A 25,395-nucleotide genomic window follows, 5' to 3' on the forward strand; every position below is an offset into this window, starting at 1 on the left:
TTACCTTTATTAAGTATAAAAATCTAAAAGATTGAACGTGTGGAGATAAAATTATAGTGTAGTCACATAAAAGTTTTTTTTTTAATTGAGATACCATGGTTTACAAAGTTGTTCATAATAGAGTTGTATCAGGCATACAGATATTCCTACACCAATCCCACCAAATTCCCCATCCCTCTACCAATATCCCTAGATTCCTTTCACCCCCACCCCCAAGCCTGCCCCCTTGACAGGCATCTAACACATTTTATATTACTTTCTCCAACAGAACCTAAAGGAATGGGAAAATAGATTTCTAAAAATAATGAATTTATCAGAAGATAATAAAACTCACTTTGTGGTGATTATTATGATTGACCTTGACTAGATTAGTGAATGTTAAAAAACAGTGTTTTGGGGAAATGATGCATTATAACAATGGAAATTTATAAATTGGTAAGAATTTAAAACCGATTGTACCATATTTGGCAATTTTTGACTTTGGGGGCGGCTAGGGCGATCTGTTTGGGCCACACTTAGCAGTGCTTAGGGCTTACTCCTGGCTCTCCATTCAGCGATCACTCCTGGCAAAGCTCCAGGGAGAGTCTCAGGGATGTACCAGCAAGGCAAGAATGCTAACTGCCTTCCTCTCTCCTGCCCCCATGGAATTTTTTTTTTTTTGGTAAATATTTCACTGTAGCACTGTCCTTGCAAAATTCCAACTTTGTTTTTAGAATCCTAGGTATTGAGGGTAGTTGTGATAGAGGTAGATCAACTTCTTGAAGTCTACCACCACCATACACAAAGTGACAAGAAGTAGAATACTTGGTTAAGATGTTGAGAAGTAAAATACATGATTAAGATGTTGAGAAACATCAGAATGTGAAGATTTTATTTTTTTATTTTATTTATTTATTTTTTTGCTTTTTGGGTCACACCTGGCGATGCACAGAGGTTACTCCTGGCTCTACATTCAGGAGTACTCCTGGCGGTGCTCAGGGGACCATAGGGGATGCTGGGAATCGAACCTGGGTCTGCCGCGTGCAAGGCAAACGCCCTACCTGCTGTGCTATCTCTCCAGCCCCAATGTGAAGATTTTTTAAAGAAAAATAATGAAGTTGACTTGTGTAGAATTGGGAGGTGAGAGCTATGGTACAGCCTCTAGGTTTTATCTGTTGGTTTGATCCAGTGCCACTTTGTCTCCCAGCCCTGGCCACAAAAACAAAAGAGAAACATTAAAATTGTCATCTTTAACCCTTCTGCTATTTAGGTAACAATAAGAGCTGCAGCATTACCAATTTTAAAAATATTGAAAGGGAGAATTGGGAGGTGAGAGCTATGGTACAGCAGGTAAGGCTCTTAAAGCAGCAGACCCGAGTCCTTTCAAGCAAAACCAGAAATAATTCTTAAATGCTGAGCAAGGATTTAGTGATTGTGGCCCAAAGACAAAAAAGAAAGAATTGGATAAAGGTTTGTTAGCTGTTTTTAATCACATCTTTTAGTTGCAAGTATGTTGAGTTGTTGAGATAGTGCAGCGGGTAGAACTTGCATTGTGTGCTACTAACTTGAGGGTCAATCCCCAGCACCACATTTGGTTACCTAAGCACCACCAGGAGTGATCCCCCAGCAGAATCAGGTATGGCCCCAAAACAATAGCAAAAAAAGTACTATGTTTTTTGTATACCTCTCAGTATTGCATTAAAACTTTCTTAAACGTGATAAAAGGTTCTAACTGTACTTGACTAACTTAATGTTTGCTGTGGGCACTGTTTAGGTTCATGGGTGAGGGGGTTAAAGTGGAAGAATTGTTAGGAGTAGTTTAGCAATTTCAGGGGCTGAGGGGCACACCTGGGATGAAACCCAGAACCTCACATATGTGTTAATTCTACTCTTACTGATTATTATTATCCCTGGTCTTAATTTACACTTTTAAAGAAATAGTGTTACAACACTTTCCTTTGGGGGTTGGGGAGCCACACCCAGCGATGCTCAGGGGGTTACTTCTTGGCTCTGCACTGAGGAATTACTCCTCCTTGCAGTGCTCTGGGGACGATATGGGATGCCGGAAACTAAACCCGGGTCAGGCACTTGCAAGGCAAATACTCTACCCGCTGTACTATTGCTCTGGCCCCAGTTTTGAAATTCTTGATAAAAAAAATTTTATGGATTTTATGGATTTCTGGGCCGGAACAACAGTACAGTACTGGGGCTGGGGCGGTAGCATAGCAGGTAAGGCGTTTGCTTGCACGCACTGGAACCGGGATTGATTCCCAGCATCCCATAGGGTCCCTCAAGCACCGCCGGAAGTAATTCCTGAGTGCATGAGCCAGGAGTAACCCCTGAGCAACACCGTATGTGACCCAAAAAGAAAAAAAAAATTGTACAGTACTTTCCTTGCACATGGCTGACCCAGATTGAACCCTCAGCATTCCATATGGTCTTTTAAGCACTGTGCATTGTTGGGTGTGGCCCCAAAACCAGTAGGGGATAAGTTTTATAAGTTAAAGTAGAGCAGGGAGAACTAGGGTGATGATAGTACAGATGGTAGGGTGTTTTCCTTACACTCTGCTGACCCAGGTTCCATCTGCAGCATCCTATGTGGTTCCCTGAACCAGCCATGAGTAATTTTCTGAATCCAGACCAGGAGGCATCAGCCCTGAGCACCGCTTCATGTGATCCAGCCCCACACCTTCCCACCTCTTCCCACTCTCCCCTGAAAAAAAAAGTAGAGCAAAGAGAAAAAGCCCAGTGATTTGAGAGAATTGTTAGACTTTATTTTTGGTTTGAACAAGGTTTTGCCCTAGTATTCTCTATAAGGTTTTTATTAGTAATTTTTAATATGCGTAACTATGTATTTGACTTATGTCTCATGTCAGGTTTTTTTTTTTTTTTAACTAAACTGTCCTTCCAAATTCACCTGCAGACTAGATACATTAATTCCATGGTGGTATCTTTATTGCATTAGGAATATATGCTTAATTCACAGAAAAGTTTCTTTTTTTGGTTGTTTGGGGGCCATACTCAGCAGTACTCAAGACTTGTTCCTGGCTTTGCACTCAGGAAAATGACTGCATGCAAGGCAAATGTCCTTCCTCTCCAGCCTAGAAATTAGTTTTCAGAAGTAATAGGAACAGTACATTTTGGTTTAGTTGGGGACTATACCAGTGAGGCTCAAATCTTAAGACTCTGGTCAGGGATCAAGGGACCACGTTTGATGCTAGGCATTGAAACCTGCTCTACCATGTGCTAGGCAAGCAATCTCAACCTTCTCTCCAGCCCCTGCCACCGGGTCTTATTATGTTGTGTTTTTTATTTGTTTCTGAGATGCACGGCTGGTAAAAGCACTTTAATTAAGTCTCGGAATCTGAAAACCATTCCAGTGCTGAATAGAAATCCTTTTAAGTAAAGTTTTCTGTTTTGACTATTGAAGGCACTGTGCAAAACACTTAGTTATCACTAGCCTAAGGACCAAGAAGTGGGCTGGAAACTGATTCCAGGTCTATAAGATGGATTAAGAGCAGTAGTCTTAAAAGTACTTACATTTTTTGTGTGGCACCCAAAGTACATTTTTAAAAAAATCAGTGCTTTCAGTTTTTCTATTGTGTAATATGAAGTATATATTTCTTTTGTAAGGAACTATAATAGGGCTGGGACTTTAATTCCAGTGGGATTTGCTATTTAAATTAATTAGCCATTTGTTTTCTTTTTTGAGGCTTTTAAATCACTCAAAACTATGCCATAATGAGGTGAAATTATGGCATTGAAATACACAAATTCAGTGTTTTAAGAGGTGCAGGTTCTAAACAAAAGTTGCTTAGATAGGGGCCAGAACAGTAATACAACAGGTTAGAATGCTTGCTTGCCTTGCACACAGCTGACCTGGGTTAAATCCCCACTAAACCATATAGTCCCCTGTGCCCAGGCAAGAGTAATTCCTGAATGCGGAGCCAGGAATAACCTCATGAGCATCGAAAGGTGTTACCCACTCCTTCCCCTCAAAGAAAAAAAGGCTGCTTCAATATAATAGTTTTGCGGGAGGTGGTTTGGGGTCATACCCACCAGTGCTCAGGACTTTGTCCTGTTGACGCTTAGGAGACCATATGGAATGTCAGGGATCGAACTCTGGTTGGACACATGCATGGTAAGCACCCTACCTGCTGTACCATCACTCTTGCTCCAGATACAGTAATTTTTTAATCAAAACTGAATTTAGGAAATATACTGGTGGCATAAAGAATTACTATAATTAAAAGCATTGTTTTTAAATTTAGTGTGGAAAGTTTAACCTGGCAATAATAAAGTTCTTGGTTTAAAGGTTCTTAGCACAAAACTGATGTAAATCGAACCCAGATCAGGCACATGCAAGGCAAGCACCCTGCCTGGTATATACTATTGCTTCTGCTCTAATATTTTGTTTATTATTGGAGAAAATAAAGACCAGGTATGACCAGAATGATAGTACAGGAATTTAGGCACTGACCTTGGTTTAACACCCCCACCCCAGCATTGCGTATGGTCCTTGAAACAGTGCCAGGAGTAAACTTTGAGTACTGTTGAGTGTAGGGGCCCCTGCCTCCCTCCCCCCTCCCCCCCCAAAAAATTTTTTTTTGCTAGCCTGTCACAGAATGGAGGCAGTTGAGTATTTTTTTGTTTTGCTTTGTTTCTTCGACTGTGTTCTGGGCTGTCAAGTCTTTCTCTTGACTGCACAGGCATCACTCCTGGTGGCACCATTTGTGGTGCCGGGATGGAACCTGGTTTGGTTGTGTGCGAGGTAAACACCTTAACTTGCTGTACGGTTTCTGTGACTCTGTTGAATATTACTAATTGAAATTTAATTTTACGTTATTCAATTGTTAAGGTATTAACAATAAGCTAACTGATAGCATTAATCGATACATCATGAGTTAGGTTTAAGTTGAATTTAGTTACTTGTCTATGAAAATGAGTTTTACACCTGATCATTAATAATTTGAATATCAGGACCGGAGTGATAGTATAGAGGGTAGGGGTTTTTGCCTTGCACTTGGCCAACCCAGGTACTCCCTGAAACTGCATATGATCCCCCAGCAACGCAGTGTGATCCCTAAATGCAGAGCCAGTAGTAAGCCCTAAGCACAGTCAAATGTGGCCCAAAAACAAACAAAATATTTTTTTTGTAAGTTGTAGGCAAGAGCATTTGTTAAGCTTAATTATGAATAGTTGGTTCTCCTTTCCCAATGTTTTCTTGTGAATAGGGTACTTTAGAAGTGAAGGATTCTGCCTTAGATTTTATTGTATTAGAATATTAATGGTTTTCTTCTGAAGGGTGTACACCCTGAGGTGGTCAGTGCTTTATCCTGGCTCTCAAATGAGAGTTTATACCCGGTGGGGTTGATTGGACCATTTTGGGTGCCAGGAATCACACCAGGGTCAGCTAGGTATCAGCATGACTCATACCCACTATACTATCTCTCTGATTCATGTGTGAAGAATTTTAGGGTCTGTGGGTGTAGCTCAATGTAAGAATGTATGCTTTACATGTATAGAGCTCTGGATTTGATGATACCAACCATCTTCCCCCCCCCCCCCAAAAAAGAATTTCATTGGGTTAGGTGGATTTGGGTGTTTGATACTATAGTTATTTCAGAGAAACAAACCACTTTCAAACAGTTACCCGCTAGCATTATATACTGTGAAAAGGTAGTTTATTTATTAAAGGTAGCAGTAGAAGAAGTTTATAATCTGTTTAAAAATCTTTAGTAACTTACTGAATGTCTGGTTGTATTAATTTAGGTCTTGCAGAAATGAACCTTTCAAATGACTTATTCCATCATTGCCCAAATATATCAAAGGAACTGTTTTCTTTCAACAATGCTGTTATGTTTGATTTCAATTTTATTCTAATAAAAAAATTTAAATAATCTTGTTTGGTTATTTGTGTTTCAGTAAAAAGAAACTTGATTTTTGTAATAAATACTCATGTCCTTGTGTGAGGCTGAATTTTAAGTTGGAACTCCTGAGTAAGGAAATTTGTCAAGGAATTCATGTTGTCTTTGCTGTTACCCATTTTCTGTTTTTGTCTTATGATTATCGTCTTTTGCTTTTCAATCTTTTGTTCTTGCAAACCTACCATTTTTCATATATGCTACAAAGAAAAATGATTGAGATCTCTCTAATCTATAATTATTTGCTTGAAATATGATTGATAAAAATTTTTTACAAGCACTCAAATTAACATATAATTTGAGGGAAAATTCCAAGTTTTTCCAAAGACTGCCTTTGCAGTAATACAAAGCTTCGGCTATGATATGAAGTACAAAGCTGCAGTAAATTCCTTATGCTTTGAGATACTGAAAAACCCTCAAGTTTTTATTTGTAAAGATAAAAAATACACATGAAAACATAGAGGGTTTTATCAGTTGGCACTGTATTTCAGTGCCACAGTGCCATTCTAATTCTATGTAGCATTTATTAGATTATATCAGGTGCTTTCATCCAAATTACTTGTTACTCTTGTATAAATCTTATTTTTAAACCTAGTTATAGTTTACACAGTAGGTCTCATCTAAAACTAGTTTCTTTCGTGTCTTTTTTCAAATTCATCTTTCTTGGTGTGCAAAAACATCTATACTTCCAGTCACCTCCAATAGCATTTCTGTGTCTTTTTAACTTTGTTACATCTTTTGTAAGTCTCGGTCTTGCCTGCAACTTCTAAGAACTACTTTTCTCTACCACTTTATTGGTCCCACTGTTTTCTTGCTTTAATCTCTCATTGGTGGAGTTGTTCCTATAATAGACTTTTTGGACTGAAAATTGCCTCATTTTCACTAAAGTTTATTAATGTATTACACTGTTGGTACTTAGGTATGTGAGAATCAAAAGTATTAAACTTTAATAACCCAATGCCTTCTAATAGAATTCTGTAGCAAATGGTTTAAGACTTAATTCTACTCTCTGTGTGGTTGTGGTTATAAAATTTTTTCACTAAGAACATTGTTTATGTGCGTCATTAAAGTTTTATGAGAATCGTGCAAATGCTTTTCAAATTCTTGTGTAACTGTTTCTGGGTTAAAGTGGTAGTCATTTAAATAAAGGAAAATAAGTTCATCTAGGACTATATCTTGGACAATGGTATTTAAATTTTCCAGGTGATTGGGCTATTCTTGTGAAGAGTTGACAAAAATCTTATGCAAGCAAGATCTCATTTGCATTTTTACCTGTTTGTGGAGTTCTAGGGGTGCAGTAGCCCTGAGCATTAAATGAGTATTGATGGATGCTCACTTGGGGAGTTCACCTCTTTAAATCGCCTGTGCTTTCTGTACTTGGGTATTTTCTTAGATGGTCTCCTAGATCTATAGTGACCATACTTAGTTTTCCTCACCTTGTAAAATTAGGATTAAAAGAAGTACTGCCTAATATAGTTCAGACTGCAAGAAGGCAGTTAGAATATAGCTTAAATTTGAGCAAAAATCCCTAGGCTGTAAAGTCACTTAGTTTTCTTCGCATCTGTCTTCACCTCGAAATGATTTTGCTGCATAAAGGTCTCGGCTACTGTGTTTGGTCTTAGGTCTTTTACTAGGTACTTGACACTTATGCTTCATTTACTTGTGATTTTACTTGGTTCTTTCTGATAGTGATATTAGGTCTCATTTTCTAAAGCAGAGTACAACTGATTCATCTTTGACTTGCTGACCTTGATTTTGTTTGTTTTTAGTCTTCTCCTGGAACTCAAGCATCATACTATAGGGTGTATTTTTATTCTTCCAAAAGAAGAGACCCATCTATATATTTTTATTGAAATTTTGATATACTCAAACTTTAATCCTTCAATTGAAATGTTTTTAAATTCAATAAGGAATTCCCTTTAGTAGTAAACTTTAGCATAAAAGACTGCTTTTTAAATATATGCAGGCTCTGCATACATCCAGAATCTATTTAAGATATTTAATAAATTCCTTGTGAGTTTGAGATCTTAAATTGTTTTTTTTTAATCGACATGATGCATAAGTTTTTTTTTCTAAAAAAAAACGGCATCTACTTAAAGGGATTTATGACTAAAATTGCTTATTTTTCTACAGAGTTGTCTGCTGGTTCTCAGCTTGAAGAAGATTCTACAGTCCTTATTGATCCTTTTTCTTGGCGTTACCATTTTTTGAAGCAAAGTTAACTTAGTTTTCTAGTTTAAGCTTTCTTTTTGGCCATCTTTTAAAAAAATTTTTTTTAATCTCTAAACTAGACAAGATATAGTTCTACAATGTCCAAGTCATTCCAGCAGTCATCTCTCGGTAGGGACTCACAGGGTCATGGGCGTGACCTGTCTGCAGCAGGAATAGGCCTTCTTGCTGCTGCTACCCAGTCTTTAAGTATGCCAGCATCTCTTGGAAGGATGAACCAGGGTACTGCACGCCTTGCTAGCTTAATGAATCTTGGAATGAGTTCTTCATTGAATCAACAAGGAGCTCATAGTGCACTGTCTTCTGCTAGTACTTCTTCCCATAATTTGCAGTCTATATTTAACATTGGAAGTAGAGGTCCACTCCCTTTGTCTTCTCAACACCGTGGAGATGCAGACCAGGCCAGTAACATTTTGGCCAGCTTTGGTCTGTCGGCTAGAGACTTAGATGAACTGAGTCGTTATCCAGAGGACAAGATAACTCCTGAGAATTTGCCCCAAATCCTTCTACAGCTTAAAAGGAGGAGAACTGAAGAAGGCCCTACATTGAGTTATGGTAGAGATGGCAGATCTGCTACACGGGAGCCACCATACAGAGTACCTAGGGATGATTGGGAAGAAAAAAGGCACTTTAGAAGAGATAGTTTTGATGATCGTGGTCCTAGTCTCAACCCAGTGCTTGATTATGACCATGGAAGTCGTTCTCAAGAATCTGGTTATTATGACAGAATGGATTATGAAGATGACAGATTAAGAGATGGAGAAAGGTGTAGGGATGATTCTTTTTTTGGTGAGACCTCGCATAACTATCATAAATTTGACAGTGAGTATGAGAGAATGGGACGTGGTCCTGGCCCCTTACAAGAGAGATCTCTCTTTGAGAAAAAGAGGGGCGCTCCTCCAAGTAGCAATATTGAAGACTTCCATGGATTCTTACCGAAGGGTTATCCCCATCTGTGCTCTATATGTGATTTGCCAGTTCATTCTAATAAGGTGAGTTAATGCAACAGATACTTCTAATTTCTTTTACATTGTAGTACCTATTCTGTATTTACCTATATCTTTTACTCTAATTCTGTAGTCTGATGACACTGAGTTGATCAAGAATTTTACACTTTTCAAATACTTTATTTGGAAGGTAATTATTTTGAGCATTTTAAACCAGGGCTTTACATTAATACAATCTGCCTAGATTACTTCTGGCCACAAAGCTATCATCCACTGAGATTATCTTGTTGGTTTTTGGCATCAATATGTTCTTCTTAATCATATTTAAGCAGGTATTTTTGTCTGCTTTGTTGAATTGTTTTAAGTAATTTTTTTATTTTTACAGTCAATGTGCTCTGCCATTCAGGATGCTAGATTTCAGCTCTCCCATCTGTCTTGATTGCTGATTTGTATGTAGTTAAGATGCATTCTTGAACAATTCTCTTTTTTTCCTTATCTGTGGCTACAGGGAAAGAGTTAATGTAGAGCCCTGGTGTTTGTTTTAGTATGTTTCATATTTTAGGTTAGTTCATTCTTCCTTTTTTAATTTCCCTTTAACACAAACTCTCATACTATGGAATTTTTCATCATTTTTTTTCTCCTTTTCCACAACTTTCTTAAACATGCTTCAAAATTCACCTTTTATTATCCCATATTGCATCTTTCCCTTTAGAGACTTGGAAAAATCAGCTGCCATAATATCCTGCTCTGTGTTCCTTGTAAGCATTCTTTTTCTGATTTAGCTTAGACATCTGGTATAAACAGTTGTGAAAAGAGTAAACCCAAAAAACAAACCAAAAAAACCTTAATTCTCCTTTGCTTTAATTATACATCTGGTAAAATGAGGACTTTTTCAAAATGCCCTTTAAATATGTCCTTTCTCTTTCAGTATTTTCAGTGATCATTCTCACTGAACTTTTTTAATATACAGTGCAGTTGACTTAAAGTCAGCGTTACAGCACTTAGCTAACTTGATCTATTATGATAATACTCTTACCATCCATTTTTCCTGGTGTGCTGTGTATAGTTATTATACATAACAGAAACATGTTGCTACCATGAAATGATGGAGTGGTTACTGTCACAGGGATTTTTCTTGACAGTAACATCTGGAGGATTTTCTTTTCTTTTGTTTAAACACATTTTTAGTGACTTTATAAGTAAGTCATAGATCATTAGAGATTTAATTTTCTTTAATGTTCTGTTTTAAAGTTACTACCAGTTATTCCCTTTTCTATTTGGAGCTCAGTGTTTTTGTCTTAGGTAATTGGGAGAAGAGACATTATTTGAATTTCCAGAGTACTTTGAAGACTGACTTTAAAAAGTAATTCTGGGGCCAGAGAGAAAGTACAGAAGGTAGGGTGCTTGCTTTGCACACAGCTGACCCCGGGTTCAATCCCCAGCAACCAGTATGGTTCCCTGAGCACCACCAGGTATGGCTCCCAACCCACCCAAAATAAAAGACATTTCTTAGCTAAATATATAAATATTTTTATAAACAAAACCCTTTGAATTAACGTTGTAATGTGCTTACAAATAATGTTAATCTTTAATACATGCTCAAAGTATAAGTTTAGCCTCAAATGACAAATTTTGGTTTATAGATTAAATTAAGGTTGGTTGGACTCGCATCCAGCAATGCATCAGAAGTCTGTACCCAGACCTCCTACATGCAAAACATGGACTTGGCCAGTTTGAGGTCCTCTATCTCGCCCTTTATATTAATTTTAATTTAAGAAATAGAACCCCAAACTCAAAAGGTAGGACAATTTGGTAGGTATTTTTTGATGCTGTTGTTTTCTTTCTTTTCTTTTTTTTCCCAAATTGGTTGGATATACTGTCTCATGGAATCTAGTCTAGGTTCAAAACCTTAAGTCAGTTTTATGCCTGGTTGTGAGTTGACTTAATGAAAGTTGTATTAAGCTTTAGTGACTCACAATTTTTGTTATTCTTGTTTTCAGAAATAATATTAACCAGTGTTCTCAGATAAGATCTCTAAATTCTAAGGAAATAGTGTCTGAAATGAAAGTGATTCTAAAGGACTTAAGCTCTTTGCTGTCGCAGTCATCTTAATTCAAAAGCTGTTGAAAATCTTCTTGTTCTGACTTTAAACAGTAATTAAACCTTGCTGCTTGCACATTTCAGAAAACAGGTTCAGTAAAGGAACACAGAAGGAAACAGGATTTTACAGTTTCTAATTTTATATGATTCTTTCCTCCCTAAATTTTGCTACCTTCTAGTTCCTGAAGAACACTATTAATTAATAAATAGTAAATGGAACTAAATAAAAAGCTTAAACATTTGATGAAACTTTGGATTCAAGAGTAAGATTGTACTACCCTACTACAAGAGGTACTTTTAACCTGTAAAAATATATAGACCTTAGCTAATTTATTACAATATTGGGAACATTAAAAATTGTTTTGGAGCACCTTTGATTATTTACAACATTATGGTATTTGTAATTTGAACCAATTCTAAGAAGTTTGAGCACCTAGATTCTCTTAATGTATTCTAGTTTCCTTATCACAGCTGATACTGGTAGGGGGGAATCTACATTGTTGAAAAAGTAGTCACTTTTAGCGGTGTTCTTTCTCATTTTATAACTGATAGAACAATGACTAGAGAAAAATTCTTGTGACATTAGATAAATGAAAAAAATTTAAACATTTCATCCTGCTCTCCGGTATTGCTGCATAACTTGGAAAATCTGTTCTTTTCACTTAGCGGTAATAATGTTTATCAGCTTTACATGATCAGAACTTCTTCTTACTATGCAAATAGAAACTTCCAGGTGAAAGACATCTAGTTTGTCATCATTATTTTTGATAAGTGACTTTCAGATATGGTGTTGCTTTTCTTTCAAGGTTATTTTAGCACGTCAAATTGCTTTTCTACACAACCTCAAACTTCCCTCAAATTCTTTCATTTAAAAGAAAAATTTGCCCACTACTGCCCTTTCACTGTCTTGTCACTTGTCATATTTTTTCCTTTGAGTATTAGTCTAGAAGCCCATAAGTTATTCTTTATTCTGCCATTCCAGAAGTGCTTCTCCAAATTATCCTTCCTTTATTAGATGTCTCAAAGACATCAAGGTAAATTTATTTTTCTTAAGGAACTTCTGAATTCAGAAAGTGAATTCATACATATTCTTTTTTAAAACACCTTTTTGGCCCTTATTCCTCACCTTAAAACAAAAGCTGTAAAAGAACAAATGGGGAATGCAGATTAGAATAATGGGTGTGTATGGAGGTATGTAACTGATTCTTTAATGATCTTGACCTTCTTTTGTGGTATTTTGAAAGACCAGCCACACTTGTACCCTAAATAAGACATTTAAAAAGCATAGAGGAACCCTTTCTATCTTCTATGAACTAGAAATATGCTTAATAGGATAACTTTTTATTCCTCACCCAAGAGACTACTTCTCAAGGATTATTTTTAATTAAAAACACAAAAAAATTTACTTGAATTTCTGATAAGAGTACTTATTTAATCCCTCTTCTGACTTTGTGAGCTTTGCCTGTAGCGCCTCTTGCAGCCATTTTAAAAGTGATCTCCAACACATCAGTGGTCTATGCTTTGCAAATATAAATTCATATCCCAGATACCTGATTTTAGGCCCCGCTGGAGAGATTTTTAGTACCTTAACTATAAGCCCTTTATCTTAAAAAAGATGATTCAACTTTGAGAGCTAGTTGTCCCAGGCTCTGAGAACTAATCATTCTGTTTGGATGTGCTCCATCTTAGTTCTTTCATTGAGATTTTAGTTAATTAGGGTGTGGAGTGTGTAAACTACTGAAAAAAATATTTTTTTGGCAGGGGTTGTTGGAGCTCTCTAGTACTGCTCAGGGGGTCCAAGGGCCACACCCTGCATTGCTTAGCGGGGGCTTGTAGAATAGGAGATCAAACGTGGGGCCCTTGCATGCCAGGTTTCAGCTCCAGCCTTCTGAACTCCTAGCTCCTAAATCAGTTTTTTGTTTGTTTTATATTATAATCCCTCTTATAAAATGCTAGAAGCTTTCCAAAAGGTCTTGTAATTTTGTTTAGCTTTATATAATATACACCCTTTTTTAAGAAAACTCCATGGTTTGTGGGGGGTTTTGTTTTGGTTGTTTGGGGGGTTTTTGGTTTTTTTGGTTTGGGGCCACATCATGGGGTGCTCAGGGCTGACTGGCTCTACACTCAGGGATCACTCCTTGCAGGGCTTGGGGGGAACCATATGGGATGCCAGGGATCAAACCCAGGTCTCTCAGGTGCAAGGCCAGTACCCTACACACTCTATTATCTCTCTAGCCTAACCTGTCCATGTTTTTTACTGGAGGTATAATTGTATTAGATAGTGTGGGTGTTTAAAAAGTGTGCCTCATTTTGTGTGAATTTGTAGAATAATACACCTAAAGCAGGAATTACTAAATCGGGGTTTTAGAAGTACTGTGATAATAATAGCTTGCTTACTCTTGGGCTGGGAAGATGGATCAAAGGATTAGAGCACATGCTTTGCATGTGGAAGCCCTAAGAACCTGGCATTGCATGGCCCCCTGAGAATTACTGAACAAAACCATGCCCCTCATACTGTGAGTAGCCCCCAACTCTGTTTAGTGTGACCTCAAAGCCAAAAATAAATAAAATTTGAAAAAATTAGCACATCTATCTGTTCCTGGCAGTGTGCTGCTAAGTAATTTACCCTTTACTTTTATTCACTTTGTGTGAAGCTCTAGGAAAATACTGAATTGCAATTAATTTAAATAAGTTGTTCCAAATATTCAAATATAGTAAGTGGCAGCAGCACCTAACTTTTTTGTTTCAAATAGCAATCATTCACATGTGGATTTTTTTTCCCAGAGTGAGTTTATTTGCTTAAAATAAGAAAAATTTATTCTTTCAAAGTTAACCTCTAAGAAGCTAATACAAATGGAATATAATGCATCCCTCCCGTAAGTGTGGAATCCTGCATTCCTGACATTTTCTTTTTTATTTTTGGAAAAATGGGAGCCCAGTTTTCTGATAAATGGGGAACAGTCTTTAGAAAAACTATTCCTGTTGAATCATTTTCTCATGGCTGCAGTATAGTTGGGACACATCTCAAAGGCTGCATGAAATTAAATAATCTGTTTTTTAACTAATTGTTTGCAAGTATGTTTTCCTAGAAAAGTAGATATAAATAGGGATGTTTCATCATTTATAGTGCTATAAAAGAGCAATTTAATAATGTACAGGAATCATTTTGGTCCACAGAAATTTTGATCTTTAATAGTTTTATCGTTTCCCTATCAGGCCTATTAGTAAATTAAATTAATCAGTTTTTCCAAGAATGTGCATTGCGTATTTGAGGGCAGGATCAAGCTACAAGGATTCAGAGAAATGGATTAAAATTAATTCAATATGATCAGTGAATGGGCAGTGTTGGTACATACAACCTATGATGTTGCATATATATTAGTGTCCTGAAGGTTTTATGACTCAGATAAAAATATTTTAGTTTTATTTTGTTAATTCTACTAATTTACTTTGCTGCAGGAGTGGAGTCAACATATCAATGGAGCAAGTCACAGTCGTCGATGCCAGCTTCTTCTTGAAATGTAGGAGTTTGAAATACTTTTAAAGCATCCTTAACGTGACTCAAGCAGCCATTGATTGGTTTGGGGGAATTCATCATTTAATTGTAATATTCACATAGTTAATGATTACTGCGGAGTTAGTGTCCAGGCAGTCCTAACTATAAAACAATATTAGGTCTGAAGTTTTAGGAGGTATTTGTATGCAGTGATTGAGTTACTTTATAGATTATTACATGGTAGGGTAAATACTGACTCTTAATACAGATTGAAAGAACTTATGCTAGTTTAGAGATCTAAAAATCTACAATATACAATAAGTGGGAGCAGGCATTAGAAATTAGAGATAAATAGGACTGGAGAGATAGTTTATTAGTTAAGGCACTTGCCTTGTAGTGGTCCAACCCAGCTTGGTTCCCGAAAATCCCCCTTCTGTATGGTTCGTGAACACTATTGAACCAGGAGGAAACCCTGAGCACAGCCTTGTGTGTCCCACCAGTACCCCTACCCCCTTCCCATCAAAAAGGTTAGAGGTCATCAAAATCCTTTTAGATATAATTTTTTCTTTTAAAATAACTTTGTTTTTATATTTGTATTTAAAGGTACTTAAAAGCAAAATATTTACCTTCAGTTTTAAAATAACTATGTAGAGGGTCAGAGTGATAGTTCAGCAGATAAGGCATTTGCCTTGCACATGGCTGACCAGGATTTGATCCTTGAACACACAGAAGTAAGCCCTGAGTGTTGTCAGGTGTGACCCAAAAACTGAAAACAAAATCTTTGAACTTTTGAGTTTAAACTTAGAAGAGAATGAAATTGTATTTCTCAAGAATCTCTGCTTAAGCAGCATACAGTATCTATCCATTTTTCACTGGAGTGACAATTTTCACAAATACTTGAAGTCAAGCATTTGATGAAACACTATTGGAAATAAAATTTCCAGGGATGTAGATTAGTAGTTGAATACATGTTTCTCTGGTATGAGTTTGGTCTTAGGCATACGCACACATACAAAAGACTACTAAAATCCAGTTCTGCTCTTGATACTTAGGATTGATGAAGAACTTGTCATTGGTAGTCAAATATAGAAGAAATAATCACAACATAAATTTTTAAGTATACAGAGCAAGTTTATGCTCTTTAACTTGAAGTTATGAAATATTTCTTTGGAAATATATGATGTGCTTTATACTAATACTTCTAACATTTAGATTCACATACAACTGCTTAATAATCTATTATTTTAAAGGCCAAACAAGCCTACACTGTAAAGGACAGTTTTATTTTAAAGTTAATTTTCTGGTCTTTTTAAAGCTACCCAGAGTGGAATCCTGACAATGATACAGGACATACAATGTAAGTTAAAAATTTTAAGCTATTGTTTGTAATGAAGATCAGTGTAAGGACTTCAGGTTAAAATTTAAGCATCTTAAAGACACTTCCTTAATTTAATTTTTCAGTGAATATAAGATTAATAAAAGAATGGGTAAGGGGCTGGAGAGATAGTACAGCGGGGAAGGCACTCGCTTGCTTGCATGTGACCAGTCCTGGTTCTATTCCTGGCATCCCATATGGTCCTCTGAGCCCACCAGGAATGATTCCTGAGTGCAAAGCCAGGAGAAACCCCTGAGCACTACTGAATGTGGCCCGAACCTCCTCCACCCTCCCCCCGATACCACCCCACCCTCCAAAATATGTTTAAAGAATTTTTTTAACTATGGTAATAATTCTTTTTACTATCTTACTTTTTCCCTAGTTGATATTTGCCTTCAGATATCAAATTAATCATGGGGGGGGGGGCATTTTTAACAGTAAGGCTTAATTATTCTTTAGCATGCTTTATATTTTATGTCTTTACATTACTAGGGGTGATCCATTCATGTTGCAGCAATCTACAAACCCAGCACCAGGAATTCTGGGACCTCCACCTCCCTCATTTCATCTTGGAGGACCAGCAGTTGGACCAAGAGGAAATCTGGGTGATTATAAAATTTATTACCTTTACTACAAAAATCGATGATCAACGGGAGGGCCTTTACCTTTTACTATAAAAATTAAAAGGCAGTGATATAGGCAAAAAAAACAAAACATTGAAATGTTATTTGAAAGTAATATTTAATAGAGACTTGGTACAATATTTGTAATCTTCTGTCATTTATATCTGAGAATGTACTTCCCACAACCCCTTCTTTTTTTGTATTTAAAGTAGCCTATTTAAGAAAACATGAAAATATATTTTCAGGAAATAGTTTTAAAATAAAATACTTTTTACCCAAAAAGGTGCTGGAAATGGAAACCTACAAGGACCAAGACACATGCAAAAAGGCAGAGTGGTCAGTGATACAGCTCTTTATTTTATGGTCTTTGCTCTTTGGGTGGATGTGAACTGAACTTAACCTGTTACAGTTGAATCTCTTGTCCTTTGTGAAATAAACAGATGTTAATTATGGTGGGGAGGGGAGTGTGGAGAGGGAGAAAGTAACTTTATATATACTTTGAGTCTTGGAAGCTTGCTTACCTTGAACTTAAACTTTTATCCCATTACATACACAATATTTAAAGTCGGGAATGCTGGAAGGGCTTGCAATAGTCTTAGAGGAATGCTGACACTGGTGATGTAGTGTTGGAAAACTATTCGTGGAATTCTATGTAGTGTCAGTATTGGAAGTCACAGTGACTAAAGAAAAACTGGAAGAAAAGGGATCAGAGTACAGAAGTTAAGGTTCTTGATTTCAGTGCAGCTGGCCCAGTTTGATCTCTGGCACTGTATTTTTTCCCAAGCACTGTAAGGAATAATGAGTGATCCCTGAGTAGACACTTAAGCTCAGTATAACCTCTTCCCTTAAATAAGACTTGGAAGAAAAATGGGGGGGTGGAGGGGTCGGAGGATCAGTATAGAGATGCCAAGAAGGGATACAGTTCTGCATGTAAACCCACTTAGCTCTCATGTTTAGTTTTGCTTGGGACCACACCCAGCAGAGTTCACAGATAACTACTGCAGTGTGAAGAACATGGCATGCACACACACACGCATTATACCATATGTGTTTTGTTTGGAAACATACCCAGCGGAGCTCAAAGATAAATCCTGCAACGCAAGGAACAGGAGACGCATGCATGCATGCACACCATATGTGGTGACAGGGATCAAACATAGGTTAACTGCATGCAAGACAAGCTTCCTGTTGTATTTTCTCTGATCCCCATGATGCTTCACATGTATAGGATGCCCTGGGTTTAATCTTGAGACTATTTACAAATGATACATACTGTGGCACTTTTACTTTCTGTGTAGTTTTTAATTTTCTAGAATGTTACCCTTTCTTTTGGATATTTGATCTATTCCTGTTTACAATAAATTTATAAAATTTCAAATGCATTAACTTTCTTACTGTAATAGACTTCATTAACCTTAGTTGTTGTTTTTTCCCCTAATGGATAGGAAACTAGCCGAGTTGTTCATATCATGGATTTTCAGCGAGGGAAAAACTTGAGATACCAACTATTACAGCTGGTGGAGCCATTTGGGGTCATTTCAAATCATCTGATTCTAAATAAAATCAATGAGGTATGGATTTGATTAAGTGTATCGCTAATATTTCTGAAAGGAATTACATGGTTTTTAATTAGAAAATACACTGTACTTTTAAAACTTTAATGTGTTTTATAATAGGGAGAAGCCAGTTTAAGGTTTATGTCAGTATTCTGGGGCTTTTCCCATTCTCTCCTCACATCTCTCTGTATCACTGTCACTGTCCTCCTATTATTCATCGATTTCCTCTAGCAGGTACCAGAAACGTCTCCTTTGTCCTAGCCCTGAGATTCTTTAGCAAGTGCTACATTCGAGGCTTTTCAGGGTCAGGAGAATGAGACCCATCATTGTTGCTGGGTGTTGGCATATTGAATACGCCACGGGGAGTTTGCCAGACTCTGCCGTGTGGGCAAGATACTTTTGGTAGCCTTCCAGGTTCTCCAGAGTAAGAACTAGATAATAAGATGTCACTTCTGGGAGCTGGGTTTTATATTCTCTGGGTCTTGGCCGTTGATGGGATTACAACAGCGCTGGGGCATTCGGTGGGTGTAATGCCTACATACTGGAAGATGGGGGATCTGCGTGGAGGAGGCCTTGTCCCAGTCTGAGCAGGCTTGGAGATCTACACCCCGGGTCCCGCACACCTGAGTTCCTCTGCCGGTTCCTTCGTGCGTGAGGCTCATCCGAACATGTGGAGAGTGGTCTTAAGCATGGCTGTGGCTGGAACCAGAGGTCTTCAGCTGCCAGGGCTCTGCTCAGGGCGGGGAGGGAAACTCAACCCACCCTCCTCCAAGGGGCCCTGGTGAGGACAGCCAGGTGCGAAGGCAGGAGACTGCTGTACTTTTCCGGGAGCTGGGTTTTATAGTCTCTCAAGATCACTCTCGGACCATATAGGGTGCCAGGAATCTAATCACGTTGGCTGCGTACAAAAAAGCAAGACCCCAACCCACTTTGTTGTACTACTGCTTCAGCCCTAGAGGATTATGATTTGTAGTAAACTTATCATACACTTAAAGGGACTATAAAGAAATTATTTGGAAAATCTGTTTCACACATTTGCGAAAATGCTGCTAAATCATTATTTCAAATTCTGTAGTACAGCTCATAGAGCATTTGCCTTGTAGTCACACAGCCATCCTGGGTTCGATCCTCCATATCCCATATATTCCTCTGAGCATCATCAAGAGTAACCCCTGAGCGTTGCTGGGTGTGACCCAAGAAAACCCCAAAACAAATCGAATCCAATATGCACAATAGATAGTAAAGTCAGTAACGTGAAAATAAAATATATATTGACTTTTCCTAAAATAGCAAGTTTGAAATGGATTTTGTTTTGCTTTTAGATGATTGAGAACACTGGTGCTTAAATATATCAAAATATATTGAGCAGGTTTTTGTTTTGGTAATAATTTTGCATAATTTCAGGCATTTATTGAAATGGCAACCACAGAAGATGCTCAAGCTGCAGTGGATTACTATACAACCACACCAGCATTGGTGTTTGGCAAGCCAGTGAGAGTTCACTTATCCCAGAAATATAAAAGAATAAAGGTGATCTCTAATTTATTTTTCAAATTTATATCACCAATATTTAATGCATTGTGTTTGTGTTAGCTATTTTAAATTGTTGGAACTTTCAAATAATTTACATTACTAGTAATTATCCTACCAACATTTGAATTGTCTTTTTTTCCCCCTCTCATTAGAAACCTGAAGGGAAGCCAGACCAAAAGTTTGATCAAAAGCAGGAGCTTGGACGTGTGATACATTTGAGCAATTTACCTCACTCTGGGTATTCTGACAGTGCTGTTCTCAAACTTGCTGAGCCTTACGGGAAAATAAAGAATTACATACTGATGAGGATGAAGAGTCAGGTAATATATGTGGGGTTTTTTAAAAAAAAATATTGAAAATACTTCAGGGTTTTCCTTGTTTTTTTAACGTACCATATTTACAACTAGTGTGCATACTAAGATTTTAATTTTTTTTTCTATTGTGTTTGAAGAAAGCAAGGGTGGTTAGTTTTCTTTATCATGCATAAATTTGTGCAGCCAAACAATGAAAATGGTGATTTTTTAAGTTGATGCATAAGCATTAAATGGGGGCCATACATTAGGCTGTTGCCTTAATGTTACCAACCTGGTTTGATCCCTGGCACCCCATATGGTCCCGTGAGCTCTGCCAGGAATGATCCCTGAATGAAGAGCCAGGAGTCAGCCCTGAGCACTGGCAGGTGTGGCTCCCCACCAAAAGAAAAAGATTAAAAGCTTTAAATGAATGCTGTGAAATATGAAGTGGAGTGACCAGAGTGATAGTACAGAAGGCAGGGTGCTTGCCTTGGCATGAGGCCAACCCAGGTTCAGTCCTTGACACACCGTATTGTCGTTTGGTTACAGGGCAAGGAGTGAGCCCTCAGAACAGTTAGCTTTGTCCCCAAAACAAAAAGATGGATGGAGATAAGAATCTTTTCTCATTCCTGAGCTACCAATATTCTTTCTAGAATTTGCTTCCTTAGATCATTCTATGAACATTTTTCAACTGGTATAATGTTATGTGGTCTTGGAATTTCTGTTAGTTTTATTTTTTTATTTTATTTTAATTTTTTTTTGCTTTTTGGGTCACACCTGGCAATGCACAGCGGTTACTCCTGGCTCTGCACTCAGGAGTTACTCCTGGCGGTGCTCAGGGGACCATATGGGATGCTGGGAATCAAACTCAGGTCGGCCGTGTGCAAGGGAAACGCCCTACCCACTGTGCTATCTCTCCAGCCCCATTTCTACTATTTTTAAAGTTCTCAATTTATTACAGTATTATAACACCAATCCCACCACCATTATTTCCAATTTTCCCAACCACCACCCAAGCCTGCCCCAATAGCAGGCCCAAAATAATTTATTTTATATTGCTTATTATGAATAATTGGCTAAAATAATTTTTAAAAGATATCCTTAGAAGATATGCCAAATACAGTAACAGTAAGTCTCACAGTGAAGATGTTACTGGGCCCGCTCAAGCAAATTGATGAACAACGGGAGTACAGTGCTATCTTTAGAAGAAAGTGTGACCGATTGTTGTATCTCACCCTGGAGCAATTGAGCCCTTATATAAGAGATTATTAATTTGTTGTTAAAAGGTTAAGCCTTGTGTGTTAATATTTTCTTTCCTTTTTTTTTTTTGTTTTTTTGGCTTTTTGGGTCACACCCAGCGATGTTCAGGGGTTACTCCTGGCCCTGCACTCAGGAATTATTCCTGGCGGTGCTTGGGGATCCATATGGGGTGCCGGCAATCAAACTGCAGTTAGACGCATGTAAGGCAAAGTCCCTACTCGCTGTATTATCGCTCTGGCCCATGTGTTAATATTTTCTTAATCGAGATTGTTTTCTTTCTACTTTACATCCCATACAATGTGGTGTGGTACTCCTGTTACCAATGGTGTAGAGTTTGAGATATCAACAGCCAGGGGGCTCCAGTAATTCTAAAATTTTGAGTGGGGTGATACAAGCTGGAGTCAAATTTTTAACTGGATGGTGTTTTGGGGGTCCAGCAGCATCTCTGCAGCTTGTTGATCTCCTTTGAGATTTATTTATAAATCTCTGGATCAGGCAGGTTAAGAGCTTATATGGTGCCAGAGGTAGTTCATAAGTGTGACTGCTAGGCTACCAGAAGATCAGAGGGAGGTTTCCCATCCCAACTCTGAGATCCTGGAGATTTCGGCCACAAATTCCACATATCTGAGTTGAAAAACAAATTCATTCCTGGATGAGTTGATTTCTGCTCTATACATGTTTCTGTTAGGGAGTTTCAGTGAACTTATCTTCCTTAGTTGATAGATTTTAGAGAGCTCAGTTTTTTTTTTTTTTGTTTTGTTTTGTTTGTCCCTTGGGGGTGGGGCTGGGCCACTCCTGACAGGATCATACGAAATATTGGGGATGGAATCTGAGTTGACCATGTATATTAACCAATTAATCACTGCACTGTTTGTCAGTCCCTATAGTGCTAGTTTTGTTTGTTTTTTAACTGCTTTAGTGTTGCTATGGACTTTGCAGCATTGTGATTTGTTTAGTAATTTAAAGACTTTTTAAAAATTAAACCACCAAAGCATGTGTATTTTTTAATAGTGTGTATTATATTCAGGGTGAATATTTTCAGAACAGGAATTTTTGCTTTCTTTGAGTTTTGCCCAATCGCCCTTTGGAAAATAGTGTTAATTTGTAATCACAGCACTGAATATTAAACTTTTCCAAATTACATGATAAGATTTATTTTGTTACTGTGCCACACCCAGCAGTGCTCAGTGGTTGCTCCTGGCTCTGCGATCAGGAATTATTTCTAGTGGGCTTGGCAACCATGTACAATGCCAGGGATTGAATCTGGGTTAGCTATGTGCAAGGCAAGTGCCCTTAACTGCTGTACTGTCACTCTGGCCCGATCCAACTTATGTGGTTTTAATGAATGAATTAAAATATCTTTTGTTTTTTCACCACACCCAGCTGTTCTCAGGGCTTACTCCTATCTCGGCATTCAAGGATCACTCCTGGAGGGGCACAAGAAACCATATGTGGTGCCTGCTGGGAATTAAAATCTGGTTGGCCATGTATAAGGCAAGCACCCTACCTGTTGTACTATCACTCTAGCCCAAATGAATTAAAATATCTTATACTTGTTTTCCTTTTTTTAAAAAATTAGCAAAGTGGGACTGGAGCAAGCAATAGTACAGCAGATAGGGCATTTGCCTTGCATGCGCCCAACCTGATTTCAATCCTCAGCATCCCATATGGTCCTCTGAGCACTGCCAGGAGTAATTCCTGAGTGAACAGCCAGGAGTGACCCCATGCATCTCCAGGTGTGACCCAAAAAGGGAAAAAAAAAAGTCAGTAAGGAGATCATTCAGTACTTATATATAACATGCTGTGTTTGGTATTTTGCATGTTCTTATTCTTACATGTTTTAAGTGTATGTTACATTATAAAATCTCATAAATACTGATTTTTGCATTAAAAATATGGTTTATTATTTGGTGCTACTTTATAAATAATCTGACAAGTTGTCCATTGTTTGGGTAAGTTTTATCAATCTTCTGTGCCAAAGATTAAATATTCCTGAAAGTGGGGTTTTTTGTTTGTTTGTTTTTTTAAGAGTTCTTTACCATTTTTGTGAAATAATTGTCCTTTCTTTCTTAGGCCTTTATTGAAATGGAGACCAGAGAAGATGCAATGGCAATGGTGGACCACTGTTTGAAAAAGGCCCTTTGGTTTCAGGGTAGATGTGTGAAGGTTGACTTGTCAGAGAAATACAAAAAATTGGTGCTGAGGGTATGTGTGAAAGAATGGTTCAGTATTAATATGAAGCTTCCTCACACACACACACACACACATATTTCAAATTACAGTATGCTTATAAACAGCTTTTGTATGCTAAAAATGTAGTTGGTGGGTTGGGTTTTCCCACACAAACCATTTTTTGTTTTGGGGGGCATACTCGGTGGTATACTCTTGCTTTTATACTCTGGGATAGAACCTGAGTTGGCTTCTTGCAAGGAAAACTCCATACCCATTGTAGTTCCATACTCATTGTAGTATCTTTTGAACCCTAAGATTCATTTATTGAAAAAACAACATCCTTTAAAAAAAAAAATCTTTATTGTTCAGGCATCAATCCTAGTAGAGCTTGGGGGCCCATAGTTGGTGTGAGTGGATTAAACTCGGGTTGGCCATTTGCAGGGCAAGCACCTTCCCTGGTGTAAATAAACCTCTTTGCTTATTTTTATTTTTGTGCCATATTGAACTAAATGCTTGGGGTCTATGCCTGGTTCTGTGTCTTTAGAGTTCACTCTTTGCAGGGCATGGGAGACCAGATAGTGTTTCGGGGATCAAGCAAAGGTCTACTGTATACAAGACAATCACCCTTACCCACTGTACAATCCCCCTAGCCCTATTTATTTGTTTGTTTGTTTGTTTATTTATTTTGCTTTTTGGGTCGCACCGGCGATGCACAGGGGTTACTACTGGCTTTGCACTCAGGAATTACTCCTGGTGATACTTGGAGGATCATATGGGATGCTGGGAATTGAACCTGGGTCAGCTGTGTGAAAGGCAAACTCCCTACTCACTGTACTATTGCTCTAGCCTCCCATTTATTTTAAATAAGCTTGGTTGATCATAGGAAAGATAACCACCAATTACTGGATAATTTCAACTTCTACGAAATTTTGTCTTTTCAGATTCCCAATAGAGGCATCGACTTGCTGAAAAAAGATAAATCTCGGTAATTTCATGTTCTGTGTAGATTCATTTGCACTACTATATTAAGGTTTTGTTTCCAGCTCAGCAAAATTTACTGAAGTTTATCATTTTTATTTTAGAAAAAGATCTTATTCTCCAGATGGCAAAGAATCTCCAAGTGATAAGAAATCCAAAACTGATGGTTCCCAGAAGAATGAAAGTACAAGTGAAGGTAAAGAACAGGAAGAGAAATCAGGTGAAGATGGTGAAAAAGAAACGAAGGATGAGCAGGCAGAACAAGAACCTAACATGCTTCTTGAATCAGAAGATGAACTACTCGTCGATGAAGAAGAAGCAGCAGCACTGCTCGAAAGTGGAAGTTCAGTTGGAGATGAGACAGATCTTGGTAATTTAGGTGATGTGGCTTCTGATGGGAAAAAGGATCCTTCAGACAAAGCTGTGAAAAAAGATGGAAGTGCTTCAGCTGCAAAAAAGAAGCTTAAAAAGGTAAATACTGCACATTGATTTGTTTTAATAGAAAGCTAGATTAGATGAAGGTTTCACATTTATTGTACAAGGGGAATAGATTGAGGAGAATGAAGTAATGGGGTAAGTTACATTAAAAGAAATCGGATAAGAACCATATATAAATTGCCGTAAATAACAGATTAAATAGAACTTTAGTAGAGAATAAAACTTCATTCACAAATGAAACTTTGTGGGGCTGGAGTGATAGTACATGGTACCAGGAGTAATTCCTAAGTGCTAAGCCAGGAGTAACCCCTGTGCATTGCTGGGTGTGACCCAAGAAGCAAAAACGAAAAAATAAAACAAATGAAACTTTGTAACAAAGAAAAATAGATTCCTGGATTTTAGATGTAGGCAACTTGTAGTTAGTTGTACTAACTAACTTGTACTAACTAACTTGTAACTAACTTGTAGTTAGTTACTTGTAGTTAGTAAACA

At 37.6% G+C, this 25,395-nt stretch overlaps 1 protein-coding gene across 3 annotated transcripts in view; it reads left to right on the plus strand.

Moving 5' to 3' along the window:
* Window positions 1–25,395, plus strand: part of MATR3 (matrin 3) — a 33,889-nt gene that overhangs the window by 2,300 nt on the left and 6,194 nt on the right. For 2 of the 3 annotated variants that reach the window (XM_056124258.1, XM_056124257.1), the window contains exons 2-12: window positions 8,037–9,124; window positions 14,639–14,700; window positions 15,991–16,032; window positions 16,543–16,655; window positions 16,957–17,009; window positions 18,119–18,244; window positions 19,634–19,759; window positions 19,915–20,082; window positions 23,389–23,520; window positions 24,429–24,472; window positions 24,570–24,936. In XM_056124258.1, the coding sequence (XP_055980233.1) occupies window positions 8,213–9,124; window positions 14,639–14,700; window positions 15,991–16,032; window positions 16,543–16,655; window positions 16,957–17,009; window positions 18,119–18,244; window positions 19,634–19,759; window positions 19,915–20,082; window positions 23,389–23,520; window positions 24,429–24,472; window positions 24,570–24,936 (2,145 nt within the window). In that variant the 5' untranslated portion in view covers window positions 8,037–8,212. The remainder of the gene's footprint in view (window positions 1–8,036; window positions 9,125–14,638; window positions 14,701–15,990; window positions 16,033–16,542; window positions 16,656–16,956; window positions 17,010–18,118; window positions 18,245–19,633; window positions 19,760–19,914; window positions 20,083–23,388; window positions 23,521–24,428; window positions 24,473–24,569; window positions 24,937–25,395) is intronic. The other variant, XM_056124260.1, reaches the window with a different exon arrangement.

This window comes from Sorex fumeus, unplaced genomic scaffold, assembly GCF_029834395.1.
Source record: "Sorex fumeus unplaced genomic scaffold, SorFum_2.1 ptg000051l, whole genome shotgun sequence".
Taxonomy (NCBI): domain Eukaryota; kingdom Metazoa; phylum Chordata; class Mammalia; order Eulipotyphla; family Soricidae; genus Sorex; species Sorex fumeus.